At 40.7% G+C, this 18181-nt stretch overlaps 1 protein-coding gene across 3 annotated transcripts in view; it reads right to left on the bottom strand.

Moving 5' to 3' along the window:
* RCCD1 (RCC1 domain containing 1) overlaps nucleotides 1–16349 on the bottom strand; it is a 552668-nt gene extending 536319 nt beyond the window's left edge. For 2 of the 3 annotated variants that reach the window (XM_044078273.1, XM_044078274.1), the window contains exon 1: nucleotides 16087–16349. In XM_044078273.1, the coding sequence (XP_043934208.1) occupies nucleotides 16087–16303 (217 nt within the window). In that variant the 5' untranslated portion in view covers nucleotides 16304–16349. The remainder of the gene's footprint in view (nucleotides 1–16086) is intronic. The other variant, XM_044078276.1, reaches the window with a different exon arrangement.
* Nucleotides 16350–18181: the final 1832 nt, after the last annotated feature.

Here is an 18181-nt window from a genome sequence, read left to right as displayed (position 1 = left end):
ATGAACATCAGACAATGCTTATGATACTATTGCAAACAGCTAAGGATGTTTGAATTAGCTCACTTAAATATCAGCTGCCACCTGGAAAAAAAACAAAGCTAGAACCAGGTAATAGGGATAATGAGATCAAGCCCCATAAATAGGTCACTGAGCACTACAGATCAAGTACATAAATATCTGTACACCATTATTAAGAGTGAGCTAATGTGTGCAGCACTTGTACAACAGTCAGCATAGTGCACTAAATACTAATATCTGTGCTGTTTATATTAGCGTGAGCAATGCCTTTGCAGACCCACAAAAGGGATTAAAAGGAAGCTACTATGGAACAATGGCCACAAGAACATTTTAGACGATGTAGAATGGCACTACACAAGGAATTAACACTTCCAACAACTATCACTCAAATGTACTTATTAAAACTTAGAAGAGTTATGTAAAGGGGTGCCTTGCACCATGGAATATCAGTACTTGCATCACTATGCCAGCAATATTGGACTTAGCAAGGAAATAAGCAAGCTACAGAAAAAAATGGCTTCATTTATAAAGCCACATCAGTGAATAAACCCAGATGTTATGACGTACTACTTCTAGGAAACAAAATGTTTCTAGGTAAGCAGATCCTTAACAGTGAAGTCACATTTAAAACAGCTGATGTATAGTAACCTAAGGAGTTTGACTTTACAACAGAAACACTGCTCCCAGCATGGACTGTATGGCACAACCAAAGGAGACTAGGAAAGCAGACAACCCAAAGGTGGGATAGTACAGTCTGTTTCTAGCTGCAGCTGGAAGCCTACAGACACCAGCAAGGGCAGCATGGAAAGGAAAGCATTAAGTAGGTGAGGATTTAACAGGAACAGCAGGAACTGTTTCCTAGCTGAAGTACACAGCAGAAGATGCCTTACACAGTACAAACTACAAACATAAGTAAGGAAGAAAGCAAGTACTGTGTAGACAGTAGTAGCTGTCACTAGCAGCAAGGAGGAACCAGGTTCAGCTAGCAAATGACCAGGGCACCGTACAGATTTCTGGAACAGTACACCAGCTTCCAGGAAGTCAGTGACCTCCAAACCCTTGGCACTGACTGTTTCTGGGTAGTATATATTTTCAGTACTGAAGAAAAAAAAACTCCTCAGGCACCAGGCTTAAGCAAAAAACATTAAGACAATCAGGCGATATGAGAAAAGGTATTTAACAATCTAGGACTTAATAAAATAACACCTTGGAAATATTCCCGTGTTTTTAAATAAATTCCAGCATATTTTATAGAACAAATACATTATTTATAGAAATAAGGTACACGATGGCATACAAGGTATATGTCTGCTGCAAAAGGCACACAGGGAAGGAGGAGGAACAACAGTATCTTTGGAAGACAACAGGATATTAAGAATAGTAAAAAGGGGTTAGAGTGAAAGCAGATGAGGCAAGAGAGCACAGGGAGGGAAGAGTTAAGACACAAGGGAGGTGACGGATTAGTAGTAAGGACATGCAGGAGTAAAACATGTCAAGAAAAAGCAGTGGTTCTCATAAGAATTAGAGTACGCATTTCCAGAAACAACTTAAAGGGGGAAACTGGGCAGAGAAGAAGAGATGCAGAGTATTGAAAATGTGGTCAAGTCAGCTAGCAAAATGTACAAGATGGAGGAAGACGAAAAAGAAACAGGTGGCAGCCTTCTAATGCTTTATCGCACTGATGCTTCATGGAAACTGACTTCCTTACAAATTGCGCATTTTTGGGTATTAAAAGCAGCACAGGCATCCAATGTGCACTTCAGGCAGCATTTTCAGAACAAAGGAGAAGGCATCATAAGTATCTGAAAGGAAGGGCCTGAGCCCCACTGCCACATTTTTTTATTTATTTAGTTCACATTTCTTAACCGGGTTAGACCAACTGAGTTGGCAAACAAACCCATTTTCAGTGGAGACCCAAGGAGAAAAGCAGCAGCAAACATAAGTAAAGATAAAGTCACAATATATAAATATTAAATAATCACAATACAAAATAATTGTAAAAAAGAAAAGGTTATTAGCTAATTTACATGGCACTGATAGTAAGCAACCCATTTTCAGTGGAGACCCAAGGGGAAAGATTCCCATCAAACATAAGCAAAGATAAACATACAGGACAAAAACTTAAAAATAACAATGCAAATATAAAATTAATTATAAAGAGAAAAACAAAAGAAAAAATTATGAACATTAAGGGTTGCACTGATAGCAATGGTCTAAAATTTACTACATATGAGAGTAAAAACAAAAAGATAATTGTTGTTCAAAAGGACAATGTATAGACATTAATAGGAAGTAGGGGGAGATAAATAGTGTGGAGAATGGGAGGGGGGAGAGAAAGGAGGGAGCTATAGTAGGGCAATAATAATAGCACTGAGGGTTTATGAGGTTAGTTTAACTTTTAAGCAGAAGTTACTAACAGAGAAAGAAAGTTAGGAGATGCAACAGGTTATACAGTAGGACAGACTAAGACTACATGTGGCCAAGGCAACGGCATCATTTCAAGTTTACTAGGTGGGATATTCTTGACAACTGAAAGAAAAAATGATGAATATCAGAAAAGAAACAGAATACACAGATGCAGACATTGTTGTTGTGTCTTTCGGCTTTTTCCAGTTAGGGGTCGCCACAGCGGAACTCCGGTCCGCTAATGATTGGCAGTAGATTCTTACGTGCCGAGTTGCCAGCCCTGACGCACAACCTTCAACGAAGGTACGCCCATTCATGCACGTCTCCACACAGAAGACGCTTTAGCTGAGAATCGAACAGGACAACGTCTTACTGTGAGGCGACAATGCTACCGCAGCACCACCACTTCAGTATACACAGATGCAGACATTCAAAATCTTATAATAGCAAACAAAGTTTCTCTAGAATGCAACATGAACAAATTTCTGATATGATCAATGCTTTTGCATGCCAATGTGATGCAAGATGGGAAGGGAGAGAGGGGTAACTGCCAGAGAAAGTTTTACTGACCTGTGGTGTAAGAACTATTGGTTACCAAAGATGTACCTCTTTTTATCAGACTTGTGTATACTTTTCTTTAAATGTGCCATAAAGTAAACCTGCTCAGAGTACCCGTCTGCCTTGACTTAATGGGCATTTCTGTTTCTGACTTGTAACTTAGAAAATAAACAATCACCCCGTATTAAGACTCCTCACGTTAAAGAAAATTATCTAAAGCTTATCATTTGTTCAAGATGCAGAGGTGTGAGATAAAAGCTTTTCATCAAAAGGGAAGAAAAAGATTTTTTATTTAAATTCTATTTTAATATTTTAAGTTGCACTTAAGTGACCAGAATGGTGATATTTTTTGGTACTTCTCTCCGTTTTGTCCATTAATCTGTTTGCATTTTTTTTTTTTAGTTTGTTCTGGGACCTTAGTCTTGCAGCTTCATTTGTAGTCATGTTAAGATTGTTTATTACTTCAAGATTTTAGCATTGTTTATACTGCACTTCTATTTCCATACAAAGAATTGCATGTAAAACGTAGCTTTTTTGTATTTTGCACCCAGTTAGATCTGACCATAAACAAATCACTTTGGATATCCACATTCCGCCCCCACCCCTGGACAAGGAAACCACAGTGAAAAACTTTTCAAATGCAAACTTCACGATACTTAAGACCGAGGTGGAAAGTTTCAAAACCCCCATGCTAAAGGATAACATTATCCAAGCTGCAAAATCCATTACTAATGCATTCTATGGGGACCTACATGAATGCATGGATCGTGCTATCCCAAGCAAGACTAAGACTCACTCCTCCAAGAAAAGGAAACCAGTCTGGTGGACTCCTGCCATAAACAAGCTATACAACAGAAGGAGGAAACTAGTACAGAAAAGAGTAAAATCCCAAGAAGGGAAGACATCCCTGATCAGTATCAGGAAGAAACTACGATCCCTCATAAAATCATCCAAGGCGAGTTTCGAAAGAAAAACTGCCAAGGACTCCAAAGATAACCACAAGGCATTCTTTAGCTATGTCAAGAATCTAAGTGACAATGCTCAGATCTGCTCGGAGTTAGTGCAGAATGGTACAAAATACACTGAAACGACCGATATTGCCAACATCCTGTCAGATAGGTTCAGCGTAAACTTCACCCCCCCACTCCCAACATAACCATACCAGAAGAATGTAGTGCTCCTGAAATCACAGACACTCAGGTTAAAACAGCCCTCTCCAAAGCCAAAAACACAGCATCAATGGGACCGGACAGAGTCCCAGGCTGCGTCCTACACGAGCTCAAAGATGAACTAACCCCTCACCTAAACACACTGTTCAAACTCAGCCTCTCCACAGGCTACGTACCCATAGAGTGGGCACAGCAACGGTTATTCCGGTCCACAAAGGTGAAGCCACAACAGACCCTGGGAACTATCGCCCTATAAGCCTGACTAGCTTGGTCTGCAAGGCTATGGAGCACATCATCATGGAACTCATTAACAGAGACATTGGGAACTTCCAAACACTGGACCCTACCCAGTTCGGCTTTGTTAAGGGCAGATCATGCTTCATAAACCTGGTGGACTCTTTTGAGACAGTTACCAAGGCTATAGACAAGGGAAAGGTGGTACACACTGCCTACCTAGACCTCACAAAGGCCTTTGACACAATTCCCCATTCTGGTATTATAGACAAGTTCACCAGCCTGAACATAAACCCCTACGTCGCAAGATGGGTTGCTAACTGGCTCATGGACCGAACCCACATGGTAAGAGTTGCAGGAGCTAGGTCTGAGTCTAAACCAGTTACAAGTGGCGTTCTCCACGGCTCAGTCCTAGGATCCCTCCTGTTCGGCATATACTTCTCAGAGGTACAGGCAAGCACAGGAGGACTACGGTTGACCAAGTTCGCAGACGACTGCAAACTAGGGGCTATAACTGACTCTCCGGCTGACACAGACCTCCTCCAAAAGGGCCTCACAGAGACAGACACCTGGTGTGAAAATCATGACCTCAAGCTAAATGCCAAAAAGTGCATAGTCATCCCCTTTGGAAAAAAACAAAGTACCCACAAACTACCACATAGGTGGAAATTCCATAAATACAAAGAATTAATAAGGGATCTGGGGACCCAAGTAGATAGTAAACTCTCCTTTGATAATAACATTGCCAAAGTGGTTAGAAAATCCTTCTAAGTGGCACACCTTATCATAAAAGGGTTCGCATCCAGATCAAAAGTGGTCACTGTGCCCCTCTACTCATCGCTCATCAGACCCATCATAGAGTACAACGCCCTATTTGGGATGTATCTTACAAGACACCTGCAACAGCAAGACCACAGAAGTACCTTACCAAGAGGATCACTGGCCTCAAAACAGATGCCCTATGCAGATCAAATGAAGAAACTCCAGCTGTACTCGGTTGCATAACACCTACTCAGAGTTGATCTCGGCCTGACATACAAGGCCATGTCCAACCCAGAACCGATCGACATGCTCCATCAAAAGAAAAGCTTATCCCCTCAAGCCACATGCTCTAGGGATCTAAACCTCACCACAACAATAAATAGGACATGCTGGAGGGATAGATTCCTGTCACAGAGACTTCCCATGCTTTGGAACAAGATTCCTATCTACATTAGGCAGAGCTCCTCGCTAACACTCTTCAAGAGAAACCTTGACGAGTGGATGGGAAACAACGTTTACCCCGGGGATCACTTCAGTGGCTCTGCTGGACAGAGGCACAGGGAACTAATCTAAGGGGGTGGCAAAAGCCAACACATTCTGACTAGGCTTATAAATGCCTTTGGGCAGATAGCCTAGTACCTACCTATGAACCAGTCTGGACAATCTTGTAGCTTCTTTCACAATTGTGACAGGACTGATCTGCTACCGGATTTGAAAGTAATTTATTACTGTGTTACTGGTAAATTTCTGCATGGTCTGGGGGTTTAAGTCTGTGGTAGGAATGCAGTAGTGGCAGTACTGTAAATTCTGTTCTTGGATTTGTGCTGAATTACTTTTTATAGCTGTATATATTTGCTTAAAGCTGCACGTAGAGTTGTCACCTATCCGTTTTCCCCCCAACTAATCGGAAATCAAACCGATAGTCCAGCAGTCCAGAAAGCATTGTACAAACTCTAGTATTCTGTTTAAAAAAACAAAGAAACAGACTATTGGAGTTTGTTAAATCTGCAGATTTACTATGGTTTTTAAATGAAAAAAGAAGGTGTTCCTCTTCAGCTGACATGATGATGATGTTATGAAATGGGTGGAAAGTAGGTGGTGAGATAAATGGAGATGGGCAGTGTCATTGGAGGTGCTAGGGGTGTGGCCTTGGTCCTGTTTTCAACACAATGGAAGGTGGCAACCCTAGCTGCATTACAGTGCCTTTCCATTTACCTTGCTGCTGATTTTTCCTGGTTTAAGTCTGTCTGCCCCACCCCACCGAGACATTAAGCTAAAAGTTTCTGAAATGCTAAGCACAGGACTTAAACTCCAGTTTGATTTTTTTTCTTAATCCTTTTTCTTGTTGTTTTAAAAGGCTGTATCTCTGGCTCTGTCCCTTAAGGCAATCTGACTTCCAGTTTCTCAGTCTCCTCTTTGCTATTGACTGTTGTGTAATCTATTAATAGTACTCTCCCACTCTTTGTTTTCCATATATCCATAATACTAAGATTCCACCCAACAGGGCGGCCACGGTGGTGCAGCGTTTAGCATTGCCGCCTCACAGCAAGAGGTTCTCTGGTTCGATCCTCAGCTGGGGTGCCTTCTGTGCGGAGTCTGCATGTCCTCCCTGTGGTCACGTGGGTTTCCTCTGGGTGCTCCGGTTTCTTCCCATATCCCAAAGACATGCTGTAGGTGGATTGGACACTTTAAATTGGCCCTAGGTGTGAGTGTGTGCCTTCAGTGGAAGGTTGGGCATCGGGCTGGCAACTTGACACTGTAAAACTCCACTGCCAATCATGAGCGGACAGGTGATCTGCTGTGGTGACCCCTAACTGGGAAAAACCGAAAGAAGAAGACTAAGTGCCCACCCAACAAACCAGTATTGCACTTGAATAAACCTCCCTTACTACAAATAGTCTCCTGCTCATTTTCCCAGGGCTCCCATCTGCTTGGCACCCTAGCTACACTCTGGGGGGTCCTGAGTTAATCTGATCATCATTGGCAGATAAAGTATTTACTTTATTGCTTTACACTTCGGTTAGAGTACTACTGCATTATTTTTGCTTAAATTGTTGATTTTGCCTTTAAATCATTCTAAAGGTCCCCAATACATGAAACTGCCTTGTCAATGTAGTTTGTTTTATTGTAGCATTACACTCCTAAGCAATATTTCCTGATGTTATTACATCAAGAGGTTAGCAGTGCCTTGTACAGACGCAAATGTCCAGAAGGTTAATTTTATCTATAAAACTTTGCTTAGAACTGAAACCTGTAACTTTGTGTGGCTAAAACAAAGCCATTGTGCAGAGACAAGCTTAGAGCAGGTACACTGCACATTAAACAGTACTAGTATAAAATCTTGGCACAATATAACCTAGTGTAGTGCCAAACCTCAGAGACCAACCAAGGAGACCTCTGTATAACCCAGTCCACAACCTACAGTAGCCCACCCAAATACAAGTTCGGAAAACATGGATATGTAACTTTTAAATGTCTCTGTAGCCAGCTTGGTAGACATGGGCATCCTGAGACAATGTAGCAACTGTCTCATGTTCACAACCATTTAATTCTTAAAGAAACATAGTATGTGAGAGATGCACATACTCAATTTCATGGGAGGCAAAAATCTTGCATACAAACAAGGTTGTCAAGAACAAGCACGTTACATCCATCACACAATGTCCACACACACACACACACCCCAACACACCTATTTTGAGGGACTAAAAAGCAATCTTCCCAAATTTGAAAGACCTCCCTAGCCTATAAATGGCAACACTGATCCTCAGCAATCTCTAAAGCACTCATCAAAAGCAACACTACACATACTCCTACACCCAGTGCAGCCCCCAAGAGCAAAGCTCATAAGGCAAGCAAACACATTACACAGGACTCGACATAGAATACTCCATTGTACAATACAAGAATGCCTCACTTACCAGACTAAACAAGAAGATAACAGCTAGTTGCTTATTTGGAGCCAGGAACCACCAAGTTAAGTACGTACTCAAGTCGCCACACCACAGTACCAGTATGATTCTATCATAGCCCATGTGAGAGTTAATGACCTGAGATGTATTTCCCTGGACATATGAAGACAGACGCTGTTGATCATTCGAAATGTGTGTCCCAGGCTGGTATGTGCCTTGCATTAAGCATTATTCTACCTTCACTAAGGATGATGCCACAATATGAACAAAGATGACCAATGTCAATAACTGGCCTAGTTTCTGGTGTTTTTCCAGGGGAATTCAATATGTGTTAGCATGGGAGGAAATGGTTAACAGTCTACGTTGCTTTCCAAAGGATGGTCTGCACTTGCCTCTATTAGGCTTCCGAATATTGGATAAAACTTTGTCCACCCCCCTCCCAACAGCTTTTTTTATGTAATTCCAAACTGACAAACCTACTGACATAGCAAATTAAATACAAACAAACCTAAAGGCATTACCGCTCAATGTTAGGAGAAAATCTCCACACCCTACAAGCTCTCCTTACTCTAGAGAATATGACATCTGCACAGTTACCAAGACATGGTATAAATCTGTAGAAAGTACTCCAGCTTTACAAGGCTTCAGTGCTTCCACATATGTAGACCATCAGCTGCACAGACAGGGACAAAAGGTGGAGGAGTTTCAAACTATATTAGTAACAAACATAACTGTACATTCGTTAAACAGAAAGATACCCTGGAATTTACCCATGTGCAGATCACCATAGAAAAAGTCCCATACAATATCCTAGCAAGCTATAGTATATGTCACCCTCTATGCCCCTAGTATCCCTTAGCTCATACCCAGACAAACTGGAGACACACACCATTAAATCAAATACCCGATTCATGGGAGAATTTCACTACTCTTCTATAGACTGGAAAACATACACTGCCTCATACTCACAAGTACAATGATTTCTGGACTTTAACAAAAACATTCTTAACCAGACAGTGTGTACAACCAGGGGTTCAAACATACTGGACCTGGTATTCACAAATATGGAAGAGAGCTGCACAGTTCCCTCAGTATAACATCCTTACTGGTAATGTCAGACCATAAAGCTGTCTCCTTGTGGATTACTGGATTACTTGGGCTTACAGACTCTTGATATTTTTATCCTCTGAAATAAAAATCAACTTGGTAACCCCAGCAAACCATACAACTGCTAGAAAGAATTCCAAAACAAACTATATCCTATTAAGTGGCAGTTTATCAAAATTCAATGCCTCTCCCAACCCCAAGTTCACATCAACCTATGTGGAATTGTTCAGAGATCCTGTACAACTTTTTATATGGCTGTATAGAGGCTGCTGGACCTACTAGAAGTAACTCTAAAAACAAACCACACACTAGTGAAATCCTAACCTTAATGTGGTATATAACAAAAGGAAAAAAAGTCATGTTTAAAATCAGTAACAGCACTTCCTATAATGGTAGGAGCTCTTTCTAAATAAACTAAACATGGAAACCAAGAGGACTAATTTAAGTCCAATAAGGCCAATTACAATGTCAAGACAGCCTCACAGGCTAAAGACAACCAAAATGATTTTACAGTTATGTCCAGAACTTCAAAGGCTGCACACATCAGTAAGCTGAACTTGGGGTCAATAGTGCCACATTCGATGAGCAAAACAAATTTGCTGGCTGACAAATTCATCTCAAACTTCACCCTTCACTCCCTCCTGCCTCAATCCATGAAATATCTACTAGTATACCCCCCAACTATTAGCAGGGAGCGGATCATGGTTGTGATAACCGGGATGCCTCCTAAATAGCTTGAAACATGACCCATCAGGACCACTCAAGTCACTTTTCAACTATAGCCTCAAAATAGGCTTTGTACCATGAGAATGGAGGACTGCAATGGTTATCCCACTTCACAAGGTTGGACCATAAATCAATCCCAGAAAATAAAGATCTATTAGTCTGACTAGTCTAATATGCAAAGCCATGGAATGAATTATTATGGAAATGATCAACTATGACATAGGTTACCTTCAGATACTAGATCCATCACAGTGTGGCTTTGTTAAGGGAAGCTCATGCCTATTAAACTGGTGGACTTCTTTGAGAAAGTCACCAAGGTAATGGATGAAGGAAAAACTATGCATACCGCCTAGCTAGACCTGACTAAGGTATTCAGTACAATACCCCCTTTCAGGTATACGTGACAAATTCACCAAACTGGGCATAAACCCCTACATAACTCAACAGATTACCAACTGTCTTACAGAACCCAGTAAATCAGGATTGGTGATACCACCTCCACTAAGAGACCGATCATCAGCAGGGTACCCCAGAGATCTGTGCTGGGGCAGCTCCTATTTGGCATCTACTTCTTGGAGGTTAAGGGTAATGTCAAGGGCCTTTGGCTGACCAAGTTCACAATTGGCTGCAACCTGGGAGTCAACACAGAACCCCCCCATGATGCAAACATCTTACAATAGGATCTAACACACAGACAAATGACTGGTGCCAAAGTCAGGGACTAAAACTCAATGCCAAGAAATACATTATAGTGCCTTTTGGGAAAACTGACACCCAGGCTAATTACTCCATCAAAAAGACACCATTAAGAGTTGACCCAGTAGTCAGGGATCTGGGAACATGTAGCAAACAACAGATACCAGCACTTACTAAACAACCAAAAAATACAAAAAAGTGCTTGGGCTCGCTGGTAGTGATCGAAAGAGTTTATTAACACAAAATCCACTGAAGTAACTTGCTCAAGATGTAGAGCTATACAATTATAACATGAACGCTCTTCTAAATTCACCAAATGCTGCGTTTTCGTCAGTATGACTTCATCAGACACACTCTTACCATAACTCCATTACTTAAACTAAGGGCTAATAAATTATAGAGTAGTTCAGGAATTTGGGCACTAGGTGGCAGTATACCTATATGAAATTAGTTTTATATTTTATATTTTCTCACACAATATCTATGAAAATAATAATCTGAGGATTTTAAATATGCAATGTTTATATTTAATCAAAATGTGTATTTATATTTATAAAAAGTTTTTTAACAGTATTTATATTACTATTTAAAGTTGCATTTTTTAACATATATTTTAATACTCAAAGAGTTTTTATTCAGAGGAATAAAGTTTGTTTAATGAGTGAAATTAATATTAATGAATGTAAGGAAATGATTGGTGTGTTTGAATTAATTGATACGGTTTGTAGAACCAGTGAAATGCATTTAATTAAATTGATTAGTATTTAAATATGTGTATTAAGAAGTTAGAGTGTCTGATGAAGTCATACTGACGAAAACGCAGCATTTGGTGAATTTAGAAGAGCGTTCATGTTATAATTGTATAGCTCTACATCTTGAGCAAGTTACTTCAGTGGATTTTGTGTTAATAAACTCTTTCGATCACTACCAGCGAGCCCAAGCACTTTTTTGTATTTTTTTATCTGGGAACATGTGTAGACAGTAATCTGGCCTTTGACCAACATGTGGCCAAGGTAGTAAAAAAATAATTCTATGTCACCCAACTTATAAGTAACAGCATGGTATCCAGGTTCAAAGAAAGGACTGTCACTTTATTCGGCCCTTATCAGACTCATCATTGAGCATAATGCCTGGTTTGACATGTACCTGACCAAACATACTCAACAGTTGGAACGCCCACAATGGCTCCTTACCAACAAAATCAAGGATATAAACACACTGCCCTATAAGGATCGCTTTAAAGCCCTCTCTCTATATACTCTTCCTCCTACAGGTTACTAACAGGTGCTCTATGGTATACAAGACATCCTTGGATTCAGCTCTCATGGACCTTTTGCACATCCATAAAACAAACATCAGAACCACTAGGTCCAAGGATTTTAATTTTAGTTGTGACCCAAAACATGTTGGTGAGACAGATGTGCGTCTCAGAGGATCCCCATGCTGTGGAACAGGCTCCTCATCCAAGTGAAACACAGTCCATCACTAACCCTAAGCGTTCCCCTGATTAATGGATGGGAAATTAAAATTCATCCCAGCTCTGTCCCCATGTTAGACAGAGGAAGACAGTAATGCCCAAACTAACATACCCCCCAAACGCAACCTCTAGAAACTTCTTAACATACTCTTTCCTAACAAACTCCCATGATACATACGGACACAATTGGGTTGGCTTGCATGCCTTGGCTTATTAAGGCCCTTGTGGTCATTAACCTAGCTTAGAACTACAAACTATTTAAATGCACTTTTTTAGACTAAATTAAGCATCCTCAAAGTATTCCTTAAGAGCAAGCTGAACCAAGACCTCCAACCTAATTCCATGGCTGAACCCCAAACCAACTTCAACAAATGGTAACAAATCTATGTACATAAATCTACTAAATTAAAATAACTGCATCAGATAAATAAGCTTCACCAATATAAACAAAATATTGTCAGAATAAAAGTATACTATCATGTACCTGAACTGCACAAAATGACTGCAGGGAGTTCTAACTATGCATACACGTGTACTACTAACCTTCAGTTTGTACGGCTTAACTGTGTGACCGTGTCCAAAATCCAAAAGCTTTAGGAGTTTTGCTTGGAAGTGTTTGCATAAGTATTTTTACACCCCAAGCAGACTTCTAAGTATTTTTCCTCAAGTAGATAGCAAACTTTGGAGGCGTGATAGGGAAGAAAGAGGTAACTGGGACATGTTCTGGAAGTGTAATGAGGTAGCCTTGGTCAGCCCATTTTTTTTGCCTTTGTTCCTGTTGAGAGGTATGTCCCACACACAACTGTCAGATGTCTCTAATTTTCATGGAATCTCGAATTTTACTTCAAAAATGTAAATTCTGTCCTGACAGAAGTGGAGATACAAGGACAAAACACTGAAAACAATGGTAAAAAAATAATGCTACATATAATATACACCACTCAGAAAAAAAATGTATGTTAATACAAATCCTCTTATTCAATCAACTACCAGTGTTTAAAGGTTGCAGTGAAGCAAGTCTCTATTCCCAATTATTTTCAGCTTTGTCTGTGATTCCAGAGTGAAGAGCTTGAGCTCTATACTCCCAATTCTTTACAATGCAGTGTGCATTTTCACAGTTTTAAAGATCATGACTCTAAGTCTGGACTTACATGGATAGTAGACATTGATATAGTTCAACTATTTTTTATATTAGCAATTAGTCTGTTAGCATGTGCCCTAAACCATTCAAAACAAAAATGGATAAAAAGCCACTGTGATGATGTGAGGTATTGCCAGCTATTACCAGGAAAAGTAGGGCAGTGTAACATATGCCAGCATAGCTAGCTGGAGTTTTGTAATTAATTACGTCATTTGTATATCAAACTGATTTGTACAGATGCTTGTGTTGAAAATGTATTTGTAAAGCTGTTGGTTTTAAAAAATAACCAACAGTGGGTCCTGCTGGATAGAAAAGAAATGCACCTGTATGTTCATAGGTTGGTACTAGGCTATCAGCCCTAGGGCCTATACAAGCCTAGCCATAACAATTCCCTGGCTATTTCTTCCCACATTATTTACTTTCCTGGACCCCTGTCTAGCAGGGCGACTGACGTGATCCCTGGGGTGAATTTCCTTTCGCCCATCCAATCGTCAAGGTTCCTCTTGAAGAGGTCCAAAGAGGCACTCTGCTTGACATGTATGGGCAATCTATTCCAGAGTCTGGGGAGTCTCTGGGTCAGGAACCTATCCCTCCAGCATGTTTTGTTTATTGTGATGACAAGGTTTAGACTGTCAGACTGTATTGTAACTGTTGAAATTAATATATTGTAACAAAGGACTCCTAGAAGAGAAGAGGTTGATCTCAGTCCAGCTAATTTTGAAAAATAGTCTAAAATTAAATTACCTGTTTAGGCCATAAAGATTATATCTCAACAGTTCTGAACGCAGCCAGACCACATCATCTGTGAAAACAAGGACTAGGAATCCTGTTGTATTGTCCTTAATAGTGAACTAATTGCTGCCCTGGAAGGGTGGAAGTTTTGAAATGGTTTTATAGCTTCCAGAAAACCTCTGTGCGTAGGGTAACACATATGCACTAAATTCTGGTTCAGTTTCTAGCAAACGAGGTAATGTGGGAAGTACAGCCAGATGGCCAGATGTATGTGATGTCATTCTATAATCCAGCACTGAAATGTTGTTTTAATGCTAGATGAGACAGAAGTCTCCGAGCAGTATGTTTTTGAAACCTGACAAAGAAGGAAGAGCACTCACCCCACTTCATCTTGCCTTGCTTTAGTAAGTAATCAGGGAAGAGTAATTCTTTATATCAGTCAGGAAAATATAGTGAGAGTAGTTAAATATTGTTTTCTATATCTGTGGGAATCTTTCCATTGGTGTCATTTTTAATATTTCCTGTGACTGAAACTCTGGTGTTTATTATAAATAGATATTTAGTAGTTTCATATTCTTTTATTATTAAATATATTTAAACTTTTCATTGTCGCTGGTCTTTTAAAGAATATTTTAACCTTTGAGAGTACTTATTATTTGGTGACATTGTGGACGCTCCTGAAAGCCTTGTTGCACGGGTTAAACACTACCATTTGTATTAGTATTAATTTTACTCAGTATAATTGGGTACCCTTGTAAGAGCCTTAGAGTAGCTGCCTTAGGAGTTTTATGGTGGCAGTGCCTACCTTATAGTCTGGGCAGAAGGGGGCATAAATGGTAAATTTGTGCCAGCCTTTTCCAGGTGCATGTGTGTGTGTGTCAGCTACTTGGAGCAGGGACACAGAGCACTGGTTTCACAGAAAGGGTGATGGAAGACTTGGCTTGAAACATTTGGCTAAGGACTCAACTCTACAGATGTGTCAGCGGGGGGAGTCTTATTGGGGGCCGGGGAGAGAGAAGGACACCCAGACCCAAGACTGAGTGTGTTCCCTGTGTTCTCTTAAGGGAAACTATCTGTTGCCCCCAAAACACTAAGGAATATTAAAAGACTGTGTTTAAATGACAACTATACAACCATAATGCACATTAAAAATTGTTTTGTACTGTAATTAAAAGGTCCTCAACAAATTATTTGCAAGTGAACCACACATAAAATTCTCCTATACAAAATCTTAGGCACTTAATAACAAAATATGATTCTCTATATAATTATTTCATTGTCTTCAAATACCTTCTGTACATCTCTGATTAAGCTACACCTTTGATGTGCTTAAAAACGCAGTGAAGCAACTTGACAAAATATATTCGATTATATTATGTATATAAACATAATATAGCTGAACAGTGCATTAAGTTTACCACTTTTACAGATGCTATAAGACGGACACTTCTTATGTGTCCTGTAAGTTTTCAGGATAACTGGCACTTTCAACCTTCCAACAATTAAGTCCATTTAGTCCTTGCCTCTAACAATGGTGTCATGTCAGCACCAACTATTCCATACTATTCATAGCCCTAAACCAGTGCGCAACACCCTGCATAATCCATTGCCGGGCGAGTTCCTTCCCTCTTTGTAAGGGGGCCTAAAGTATACTAGAGCAATCAACCGTACCAGGATGGGAGGTCAGAGACAAACCTCTTCGGATAACGAAAGTCCAGTAATTCAGAAATGTTCTGAAACAAAATTCTGCAATACATTTAGTAATTTACACCAAGTAAATTATAATGTTTGTGTTTATTTCAGAATTAAGACTCACTTTTGCAAACGTTTAGCCTTTACTGATCATTTCATATTAAAATTAAGTCAGGCATATTTTAATTTCACTTGCACATATACTTTCAAATGGCCGTATCACAACTCGTGTACTACAACACAGTGTCTTGGTCAACCTGGAGAGGTGGTGAAGAGACGGCAACTCGTATGAAACATTATCACGTTTGCAAAGTTTAGTTCTAATTAAGCAACTATATCATACTGTATTTCTCTAATGTGTGGTGTAACTCGTTTAATATTTATTCTAAAACGGGCTGCGAAACCGTAGCAAGAAAATGTGACTTTTGGGCACATTTTAATACGTGTTCTCCCAACCTGTAAGAAAGACAGTATCACTCCAGGATGGTACTGGCTTTCTGATAGAGCCAAATTCCTTCCAGACAACGTTGTCATCTCTATGTATTGATTCGGGTATTAGAATTTTCTTTCTAGAAACAAAATTCTTAATGGGCGATTCTTTGCCACCAGTATGCTGTATTTGTGCAAACCCATTATAACCAAATCCAAACCAGAACTTCATACCACATCCCATTACGAACACGACAGTAACAAGCACCCACGTGAGGAAAGGGTCACGCATCACGTGATGCCTGTATTTTTGGCTTTGTGTTTGTGAAGTACTTCGCGGGTCGCGTAGTAGCAAGTCACGCCCAAACCTACGCCTCTCCCTATCCAGTTTCCTGACAGCAGTCACGGCACAATTAAATTACTAAATATTCATGCGTGCGCCGAAGTTAATACTGATCTCTCTATTGTGCGGTGCAACGATCGTATATATCAGGGCCACATGTAATATACATAAACATAATGGAACTGGATACGCATGCAAAGCTGCACTATGGTGGATATGCCCACCCCAGATGTATTTTACTCATCTGTTGCCCCACAGGAAGAATCACCGGTGATTTGTAGCTTTAGGAGACAACCGGGTGGGGATGCGGGGGGGCTTGAATGCTCATACTGTACGTCCTTAGGTTCATCTGTGGACTAGACCACATTTTCACCCTGTTCTACGTCTGGATGTCCACCAGAGATGGAACTGTGCTACAGCTTCATAGGTTCATACTAGGCTATCTACCCTAGGGCATTTATAAGCCTAGCCAGAGTGTGTTTGGCTTTCGCCACCCATTTTAAAATAATTTTGCTATGCCCTTTTTCGAGGTTAGTATACTCTGCCTCTGTCTATCAGTGACACAGAAGTGATACCCGGGGTAAACCTACGATCTCCCATCCACTCATCAAGATTCCTCTTGAAGAGAGTCAATGAGGGACTCTGCCTAACCTGGACTGGGATTTTATTCCAGAGTGAAGGGAGCCTCTGGGTTATGAATCTGTCCCTCCAGCATGTCCTATTTATTTCAGTGCTGAGGTTCAAGTCTCTCGAGCGCGTAGCTTGATGGGATTTGGATTTTCTGAGGTGCAGCATGTCCATTAATTCCGGGTTGGACATGGCTTTATACGTCAGGCACAGATCGCCTCTGAGCAGGCAGTATGCCACTGAGTAGAACTGGAGTTTCTTTAACTGGGCAGCATATGGCATCTGTTTGAGCCCTTTGATCCTCTTGGTGAGGTACTTTTGGGGTCTTTCCAGTTGCTGCAGGTGTCTGGTAAGGTACATCCCAAAAGGGGCATTGTACTCAATTATGGGCCTGATGAGGGATGAGTAAAGAGGTACGATGACCTCCCCTGATCTAGATGTGAATCCCTTCATGATTAGGTGGGATATATAAAATGTTTTTCTAACCACTTTGGCCATGTGGTTGTCAAATGAGAGATTGTTATCAACTTGGGTCCCCAGGTCCCTAATTACTGCTTCTGTACTTAATGGATTACCACCTATGTGGTAATTTGTGGACACTTTGTTTTTGCCAAAGGGGATGACTATACACTTTTTGGCATTTAGCTTGAGGCCATGGCTCTGACACCAGTTGTCTGTTTCTATGAGGCCCTTTTGGAGGATGCTTGTGTCGGCTGGAGTGTCGATTATGGCGCCCAGTTTGCAGTCATCTGCAAACTTGGTCAGCCACAGTCCTTCCGTGTTGGCCTGTACCTCCGTGAAATATATACCGAACCAAGAGAGGTCCCAGGACTGAGCCTTGTGGGACGCCACTTGTAACTGGTTTGGAGTCTGACATGGCTCCAGGAATTCTAACCATGTTGGTTCTGTCCTTGAGCCAGTTTGCAACCCATCTAGTGACATAGGGGTTTATATTTAAACTGGTGAGCTTATCTATAATGCCCAAGTGGGGTATTGTATCGAAGGCTTTTGCGAGGTCCAGGTAGGTTGTGTGGACCACCTTCCCCTCGTCAATGGCCTTAGTGACTGTTTCAAAGAAATCAACCAGGTTTAAGAGGCAGGATCTGCCCTTAACAAAGCCAAACTGGGTAGGATCCAGTGTCTGTAGGTCCC

The sequence above is a fragment of the Protopterus annectens genome, chromosome 7.part0 (assembly GCF_019279795.1).
Source record: "Protopterus annectens isolate FY-2018-M chromosome 7.part0, PAN1.0, whole genome shotgun sequence".
Taxonomy (NCBI): domain Eukaryota; kingdom Metazoa; phylum Chordata; order Ceratodontiformes; family Protopteridae; genus Protopterus; species Protopterus annectens.
Note: the sequence above shows the minus strand (reverse complement) of the source record. Positions and strands in the feature narration are given on the sequence as shown.